Here is a 9,929-nt window from a genome sequence, read left to right on the forward strand (position 1 = left end):
GTACGTTTTGAGGCAAAGACAGTTTTGCTGAAGGGTGTTGACTTGGGTTTGTGCTCCTTTGGTAATAAAGCTTGCACCCCAACCCCACTGGTTAACAGCAGAGGAGACGGTCGGCCATTCAAGAGCCTGAACTAAAAGGGTATTAGTTCCTTTCCTTTGGGTCCTTCAGTCAGTCTCTCTCATGCTTATGAATGCTGCTTCTCCAGGCTTGTATCAGGGGTGGTTGTTGTTGTTGTTGTATGATGTTATAGGATATCTCTTTCTCTCACGTGATCAGGCAGCAGTTGATACAACGTGGCCCGAGTCTTCTCTTCAGGGCTCCCTTCTTCCTCTTGGGGGCGAGGATGGCGATGATGGCCTCGTCAAACACAGTCTTTAGTCCCTTCTGGGTCAGGGCAGAGCATTCCACATAGCAACATGCACCAATCTGGGGAGGCAGAGACAAGCCGTCAAAACAGTCAAGGTCAATCGATACAGTAGGTGCTCAATGACTGAGCCAACCAGCATTATCAGCATGAACTGGTAGTGTAATCTTCCTGTAATTGTCTCTTCTTTGAACAGCCTGCTATATTGATCCATTCATTGCATCTCTACCTTTCCTCCTGCCCCCCAGGCTGTGGCCCCCTGCCCCCTAGGTCACCCACCCTGCCTTACCCCCTCCACCCTCAGCCGTACCCCCTCCACCCCCAGCCCTATCCCCTCCCCCCCCAGCCCTACCCCCTCCACCCCCAGCCGTAGCCCCTCCCCCCCAGCCGTACCCCCTCCCCCCCCAGCCATACCCCCTCCACCCCCTGCTGTATCCCCTCCAGCCGTACCTCCTTGGCCAACTTCTGGCCCTGTTCCGTGGTCATGGGTTTCTCCTTTATGTCGTTCAGTTTGGCGATGGTCTTGGGGTCGTCACGCAGGTCGATCTGAAAGGGAGAACACAAGCTTCCTGTCACTGTCGTCACAGCCACATCATTTAAGAGACACAGAAGAGCTGAGCCTATAAACAATTCTGTGAGTTTGCACAAATAGACAACCTTGGGTTATTCCAGGGCAACGTCCTATAGTCGGTCAAACACAACTCTAAACCCCCTAGCCTTCTCTTCCTCTTCACGTTCTTATGAGCTTGAATTCACAGCCAACCATGAGGCACTGCTGTACTAATTCAACAGAATGCAGAACACGCGACGAATGCTCACACCCTCCCTCTCTCTCACTAATAGCCAATTAAAGCACATCCCACACCACACACGTTCACGTAATACTTATACGCAACAAACTCGGACAAACCTTGGCTGTATTGTTTGATTTGTGACTCCCGGTCCTCCTATGAATTGATTGGGTTCACATCAGCATGCAGCTAAAATGAGGAGACTGATTTATCATCGGACTGATAAAAAGAGTAGTAAATATCAGCTGACAGAACTATGAATCAAATGCCAACCCACTCCACTGAGTCTGCCGCCTCATTAGGCCCATGCTCTACTGGTGGTTGCCAGGGAACACTGCCTCAGGTACACCCACGAGTGTGGTTTGGAATTAGTGCAGGGAGGTCGATCTCTTTCAATATGGGCCTATCAGAGAGCTTTAGCTGTTCATGAGGAAGTCACACTTATGTCAAGTCATGTCAGGCTTTAGTTGAAGTGCATTTTCACAGCGCCTCAGTAAACTTTACAGTTTTTTTTATTAAAAAGTAAAAACTTAAAACTGTAAATGACTAAACACGCAGAACAGATAAAAAGTAAAGCAACCTCCTGGTTAAATCTTCTGTTTCTATTTAAGGAAATGTTGATCCACGTGCACTGTCCCCACTAAATACAGTACATTCACTAAAGTAAAGTCAAGATCATTTGGAAACTGTACACATATGCTTTGTTCTTGGTCATGCATCAATTCCATAAATGTTTCATTAGAATGGACATTTTTTGTTTATTTGAAGCAGGGTTCGACAGTAACGCTTGCCCGGAGCAAGTAAAACATTTGCCAGGTTTGTTTTGCGCGAGCCTGACGACGCTGCTGGATCCTGAATCTGTTTATCTGTGTGCAGGAAGAACAACAGACGGCGCAGGCGCCAGACCAGACTAGATTATCGTGGAGTGAAGATATTATTAAAGCGTACGCGATGCGACGGGTGATTGACAGGCGTGTATGCTTTAATAATATCTTCCCTCCACGATCATCTAGTCTGGTCTGGCGCCTGCGCCGTCTGTTGTTCTTCCTGCACACAGGTAAACATATCCAGGATCCAGCAGCGTCGTCGGGCTCGCACAAACAAACCCGGCGATTTTTTTACTTGCTCCGGGCAAGCGGGCAAGCGTTACTGTCGAACCCTGATTTTAAGGAAGAGAGCGTTGTTCTGGGAGCTCTCCCGCCTCACCTGGGTCCCTATGAGCAGGTAGGGGACACTGGGAGCGTACTCTTGCAGCTCTGGGACCCACTCCTCCCGCACATTCTGGAAACTGGCTGGGTTGACCACGGAAAAACAGATGAGGAAGACATCTGTCATGGGGTACGACAAAGGCCTCAAGCGGTCGTAGTCCTCCTGTGAGGGGTTGGAGGAGGGGGGGGGGGAACCAGAGACAAGGAGATGAGCAATAGCCTTGATCATTTCAGACCATCACATCCATGGAATTACCATGAATGAATTATTAAACCGTGTGAAAAATTAGCTCCCGAACGCAGCCATCCTTTTACTGTTCACTAGAGCTAAGAAAGAGCTGAGCTTGAGCACTGAGCTTATCGGCTCCTTGCGTGCACACCAGCAAGCTGCTAGGTTTGAGGATAATGAACAGTTTTATGACGGCAGCAATAAGCATACAAATTGCCATTCGAATTGACTCATAAAATGAAGGAATGTGCGGATTCTTCCAGATGACCTTCATCAGTGTTTCCGGCCTCCCTCTCTCTGTGTGAACGTGTGTGTCTCTCTCACTCTCTCTGACTAATATTGGCATGAAGGACCACTTCACAGATGATGTACTTCCTACCAGCGAAAACAGTTGCAACCAGACTAACCTGCCATCTTCGATATACCCGAGCTGATTGTGTGGTGTTCTAATTCACATCGCAATGCTGGCCTAGGTGAATGAGATCCAGAGTGGCCTCGTCTCTCGCTGATTAACGCCACTGACAGGCTGTCCAACATCACCACATGACATGTTTGAATACAGGGGCGTCCGCATTGGCTTTTTCAAATGATGTGCTTGGCAAGCTTGTAGAGAGCAAACCAACGGTTCTCCACTCATCTGAGAAACATAATGGTAAATCAACTTCACTCGCAAGTCAAGATCAGGACTGGAAGATCTGAATGAAAAACTGTTCCATAGTTAAGTAATCAGTCGACGACCTTGTGATGATGCTGCCACCATAGCCCCTCTCCATCCTCTGGCCTCTCTCGTTCCCGCTCTATTTCCAGTCTGACAGTTTCTTCTACAGTTACTGGAATGTTTATAGTGAGACGTATTGTACCTCTGAGATATGCAAATTGAGCAGGGGAAATGTGTATGATAATGAGGTCAATAGCTTGGGACTCGAATGGTAAAAGACCAGCAATGCAAGTCATATTTTGTTGCCAATCTAATGTCTTTGAGACACATTGTGTATTACCTAACCGTGTTAAAAATAGTTATGTTATGTCATTTATTATATCATTATCATCCGGCATGTGTATTGGACTGGAGAAGATGGAAACAACAAGAGAGTTCTGTCCTCTATGACTGGCCTCATCTGTTAATCAGTGTTAATTTTGGCAGGCTTTTTAGTCACTTAGACTTTGGTGTTTAGATGAAGATGCACACCAGTTCTAGTCACACCAAGTCACCATCAACATTTTAGTCTGGCCGTAGTCAGCGACGAAAACTCGACTAAAATGTTTTGGAGTTTTTGTGGACTGAGACTGCACTGGAATGTTTTCAGTTCCATCAACTGGAACTGGACTGGAACTAAGAAAAATGGAGGTGACTTGGTGTGACTAGAACTGGTGTGCATCTTCATCTAAACACCCAAGACTAAGTGACTAAAAAGCCTGCCAAAATTAACACTGATCTGTTTTGACCTATGAATAGTCGAGATCTGAGTCACCTGGGTGGAGGACAGGGAAATTTTGTCTAGCGATGGGGAGGCTGTGGTGCAGGGGGTAGAGCCGGCATCTAATGATCATAAGGTCGACAGATCGGCGGTTCGAACCCTGGCTGGCCACATGTTGAGGTTCCCTTGGGAAAGACACTGAACCCCAAATTGCTCCCGATGAGCGGGGCCGGCGCCTTGCATGGTAGCTTGCTGCCATTGGTGTGTGAGCGCGTGTGTGAACAGGAGAATGAGAGGCCGTTGTAAAGCGTCTTTGGAATAAGGCGCTATGTCAGTCAGTCCATTTATTTATCTATTTGTTCGTTTTAGTGATCCATCTAGAGCTCATGCTTATGGGTGTCATCCTATAATCACCCTCCTATCATTTCCCCATTCTGTGATCTGACTTTTTAGGTGTTTGGGAGGGACCAGAGAGAGGCTCCAGAAACGTAATAAACTTAAAAAAAGATCCTGATGATATCGTATGTCAGCATGTGTTCCTGTGAACACATGTGAGTGTGTGTTTGGATGTCCTCTGTTCCCCTAATCGAAACAGGTGAAGCACCCCCCCCCCTCCCCTCCCCTAGTGTACTGTACCATAATAGAACATGGTGTGATACAGTACACTAAGGGCCAATCCCAATTCACCCCTACGGCTTCGTTTTCACCCCTATGGCTTCGTTTTGCGCGTTCACGTTTAGGGGGAGGGCTGTCCCAATTCATATTTCATCGAGCCATGGCTTCATTTCGAGGTCTAACTATGGCTTCATTTCTAGCGATTCCAGGACCAGACTAGCTTTGAAGCCATAGGGGTACGCTAACCCCTTGATTCCAGGATGCATTGCGAATCATCTACAGAAATGTTATGTCGCTGCGGAAATGTCATTTTACTTTCTCTGTAATTACTGATTAATAAAGATTTGAAAAATTATGAGAACCATCTTATTATCTTAGTTTAATGTCATTTCAATGCATTATAGACCTTTTCTTTACAACAAGCATAACAAAAAAATCGCTGTTATGCCGAGGTGCATATGCTTAAGATAGAAAGTTCCACAGTCCAGCGCGCTCGGGTTTAACAGTAGAGGACCGGTAGCCTACCTGATCACTTCCATTAGACTATCAAAGCAGTACACCGGAGCACTCATATCTGCGCGTTTGTCACAGGGTGACAGTCCCTGTTCCTCTGCCCGGCGTCAGTCCAATGGAATCGTCAAGCACAGCCTTCCCCATAGAAATACATCGGTGCGCGATTACAGAGATGTACAATCATGTTTATTTAGAAATAAATTGTGGTGTTTGACAGCGGATGATGGTAGACATATTTAATGTAAAGTTATCTATCTAAAGTTATCTATCCACAGGCTGATTCCCCCCCCCCCCCCTTGGTGGTATATGACGCTATCTGTATTGCGGCACTTATTATACCAAAACAACTCGCAATCTAATCCGAGCAGTTGTTATTATGTAATATTATCGATGGATGTGCCATTTTTGATGGAGGGCAGTGAGCGGGAGACTCATGAAGGACATGTAGTTAATTAATGCAGTGGACAGCGGCTGTTTCTCCAGCGTTCCTGTCACTTCGGATTTCGGAACGTCATAAAATTTAATCTGTAAGTCATGCATTTTTCCATGTTTCCCATTGATGGTATATGACGCCGTGAATTTAACTAAAGTTCAGCCGCGAAGTTGTTGGACTGTTGTCCTAAATCAGTGCAGACTGGCAGCATAGGAGCACAGGTTTCATACAGGTTAGAGCGCCGTTATTCTGTCATGGTCTGATAATGAAGCATTGTTCTTTTTTATTTGATGACTTGTTTGATCGATTGATAGCGTAAAAGTGAAGTTGTGAATGAATCGCGAGCGTCAATGCTTTTCTACGATAATACTGATGACGTATCAGTTTTGAAGGGTTGTCCCATTTCATAGGGGTAGATTTCAATCCCGACGGCTTGTGGCTCTGTTCGAAGGCCTTGGCTCGAAATCGAGTCACACTCGAAAACGAGCCATAGGGGTAGAAAAGGGAATCGGGATTGGGCCTAAGCACTTTACTGTACATAGGAGCAGCGTACGGTACATTCCTGTCACCCCATACATGTCCATACATTTACATCAGGGTGAGGCTTTTCGTGGCATTCCCACTTGGCTAGCTGGTGATCTCAGCTGTGAGTGTGTGGAGTCAGTGACATATGAGAGATGATATCAGTGGATCCCTCCTCCTCCCCTCAGCCCTGTCGGCTGTGTCAGAGTCGCCTGTTCAAACATGGCCGCTAGGAATGCAAACACGCGCACACGGGGAGAAGCTTCGTCGTATACAACTTAAAAAAAGATACTAGTCAAACTGAGGTTAATGCCTTTTAACACTAGAACAGCCGTGCCTTTTTTACCTACTTTAAGAGCCGCATTGGGGGGTCATCTTTAGAATGGGAAGCTGCTATTTACACACAACAACCACTAGTTGGCTGCCTTGTAAATTAGCCTGCCTCCTACACAGTGACCCCACCCATGGCTGTTCTAGTGTTAAGGTCTTAGCTTACACAACATGGATACCATGTGACAGAGGAGGAGCAATGTCAATGTCAGCTCTCTGTCAATGTCAACGTTAGTCCTATACTGTACAATGGGTCAATGGCGAGCTTAAAACACTCACCGGCAGCCTTAAGTCTAGTCTAGCTGCTGCCATGGTTACAGCTCAGTAGATTGCCTCATGGAAGAGCAAACCCTACTTACTGCTTGCCTATCTGTCTGTCTCCCTCCTGCTGGGATGTCTGGGGCCTGGGGGTCACTGGGCCACATTAGGCAACTGAGTCAGAGAAATTAGCCTGTACTAAACAAACAGAAAACAGGGTGATGGTGTGTGTGTGTGTGTGTGTGTGTGTGTGTGTGTGTGTGTGTGTGTGACAGTGGGATGCAACTGAACGTGAGTGCAAGAGGGAGTGAGAGCAAAAGAGGAACTGAGCTACAAAGAGAGAGAGAGAGAGAGAGAGAGAGAGAGAGAGAGAGAGAGAGAGAAAGAGAGAGAGGGAGAAATAGAAAGAGAGAGGGAGATCCCATGGGGCCGCAGTTCTGAGCAAAGTGTTACCATGGGTACAATAGCACTTAATAACCACTTCCTGCTTCCTCCTCCACAACAGTGATACCTACCCTAGCTGCCTGGATGTCAGCAGCAGTAGTAGTAGAGAGAATCAATTAATACATAAAGACTCTGTTCCTAACCCACACATTCACCTACAAACAGATGTAGTGGACCGCGCTATAGAAGATTCTATCTATGTTTTTGTCTGCAACATTGTTCCACGTGCAGCTGTCTTGGAGTAAAGTGCGCTCCATAAGTATTGGAAAGAGGAAGCATTTTGTCTTCTTTCGGCTCTATACTCAGTTTGCATTTTAAATCAAACAATTACTATAAGATCGAAGTACATACAGTACTCTCAGCTGTATTATTATTATTTATTTTTTCTTTTCCCCCTGTTTCAGGGCTTCAAAAGTATTGGAAAAATCATATAATGTCCAAATGAAGCACTCCTGTTTAGTGTTTGGTTGACAACGATTCGCATGCGATGGCTATGGTAGTATGTCATCGTCATGTATGATTGAAGCGCAGTCCAATGAGATTGGAACCATTTGCTCATACTTCAGACGAGAGGTTTCTGTACAACTTCAGATTTCTGCTGAATGAATCGTCACCAGTTACATCATCAATCAAGACATTGATTGAGCCCGTTCCAGTAATGGTTCCAGTACTGTAATGTACCGTAATGTAGCCATCTGGTTTCTGTTGCTAACTAGTGGTTTATATCTTGCAGTGTAGCCTCTGTAGTTCTGCTGGTGAACTCTTCTGCAGAGAGTAGTCTCTGGTCTCTGGTAACGTTCTCACATGAAAATCCGAATCATGACCCCAGAGCAAGTGGATGAGATTGCAACATTGTTGCATAAATTATTTCTCTGATTTGCGTTCTCACAGCCCTTTATGTAAACAAAGTAACACATTTGTAATCGAAGCAACAGATTTAGATAGTTGATTGGTCAGAAATCAGAAAATTCTTCGACGGACCACGTTGTCCCCCGAGTCCCCCTGACTTTAACGTTAGCCATTTGGGAAATTAAGTGTTAGCTAGTCCATTGCTTGCTAGCTAGCACGTTCGCGTTGCTTGCTAGGCAGATCTGCCCATTCGGCCCGCTCTTATCCAGATCAATACGCATGCGCTGTTGTCTTCCTATGGACAGCCTCAAGCAGCGTTCTCACCAAAAGCAAAGTGATGCGAAGTGATGCATGCGTCGTTTCTAATCGGAGCGAAACCACCCTTTTCAGGCGGAGAATGAGTCGGTTGTTTGCTCCAGGAGTGACTTGGAATGCACGTTCTCACAGCTCCAAACGACGCAAATGTTCTAGTGAGAACACACCCTCTGACACATTCCCACCTCCCTCCTGGAGAGTGTTCCTGATCTGTGGGACAGTCGTTTTGGGGGTTTTCTTAATTACGGTGAGCATTCTTTCAGTTATCCAATGTTTTTCTTGGCCTACCAGGTCGTTTGCTGAGCTCACCATGATGATGTTCCAAACTGTTGTTGTTGGCAAGACTAACATTTTGGATATGTTTATGATAGCTTCTTTCTGATTTCTCAGCCCTATAATGGCTTCCTTGACTTCCAGTGACAACTCTTTGGTCTTCATTGACAGACACCAACAGCAGACTCCAGAGAAAAACACAGGGAGTATAGAGCTAAAACAAAACAACAGCATATCTAACAGCATAGCATTTCCTCCTCCCTGAGTAGCAAATGGTTTACCGATACCCTACGAAACAGCCAAGGATTCTGGGAAGTGAAGCGCCCTGCCAAGGATATAAATATTAAAACGTCCTTGGAGCCAATGAAACATGTGTATGGCAGACCTAGAGATGAGTGTGAGGACTGTGGGTGTGAATTGGCGACACAGTGGGCGGTGGTTACAGCGGGAGCGTCAATTAACACACAAACAGAGAGAGAGAGAGATAGACACATTGGCATTGATTTCATCTACATCCTGGTCATGGGCCCCTAGGCTGAATTCCAGAGCTGCCCCCCACCCCCACCCCGCAGTTTCTTTTTCCTCTCTACCGTCTCATTTTCTTCCTCTTTCCCTGTCTCGCTCTCTTCCTCTCCCTTTCTTACTCACTCTCTCTCTCTCTCTCTGTTTCTATTGGTCTCTCTCTGATCAGATGCTGAAGCTATAAACATTACCAGCTGGCCTTGAGCTCAGCATAAAGAGGTCAGCCGAGGTGGGGTGTGTGTGTGTGTGTGTGTGTGTGTGTGTGGGGGGGGGGGGGGGGGGGGGGGGGGGGTGCGTTTGAAGAGAAGTAACTCTACTCTTCTGTGGCCTCAAACCCCACAGTCGACATCTGGGCAACTTCTCCATTTCATAGACGGAATGAATCAGCTAAAAAGAAAAAATATGTCTTGACATAGATTTGCAAATACCCAAACACGCAGGAATAAACTCAATACGTGTTTAGGCCACAAGTGTGTCACTAGACTCACTACACTACAGAACAATGGTTTGACTATCATATTCCTTTCAACAATAATGAAAGTCTCCACCACATGTTTGTGTTGGATTCTGATTCAGTGCTCAAGTCTGTGGAGACAGAGGTAGCTGTTGGTTACAGAGGACCTCCTGAGTTATGTGTCCAGCTCACTGCTATTCACCTTTCCACCTAGCAAGTCGTATTCACCTTTCCACCCAGCAGATCCTATTTCAGCTCAGGACATATTTCTGACCTCACACAGTTAAATCTGATCCTGAGGAAAAGTGAACTATTCATAACTGCATTTGACATGCCTTTGTTTCAAGCCCTGGAAAACCAAAACTAAAGATGGGAAAGAGTGTGTGTGTG

The 9,929-nt window shown here is 46.1% G+C and overlaps 1 protein-coding gene across 1 annotated transcript in view; it reads right to left on the bottom strand.

Annotated features, from left to right (window-relative positions):
* Positions 1-265: 265 nt before the first annotated feature.
* The window catches only part of LOC308162147 (rho-related GTP-binding protein RhoQ), a gene marked incomplete at both ends in the record, with an annotated part of 10,684 nt that continues 1,020 nt past the window's right edge, over positions 266-9,929 (bottom strand). The window contains 3 exons of the mRNA XM_080536265.1: positions 266-427; positions 816-911; positions 2,363-2,527. Coding sequence (XP_080392391.1) covers positions 266-427; positions 816-911; positions 2,363-2,527 — 423 coding nt within the window. The remainder of the gene's footprint in view (positions 428-815; positions 912-2,362; positions 2,528-9,929) is intronic.

This window comes from Nansenia antarctica (genome assembly GCF_963989245.1).
Source record: "Nansenia antarctica genome assembly, chromosome: 1".
Classification (NCBI taxonomy): Eukaryota; Metazoa; Chordata; class Actinopteri; order Argentiniformes; family Microstomatidae; genus Nansenia; species Nansenia antarctica.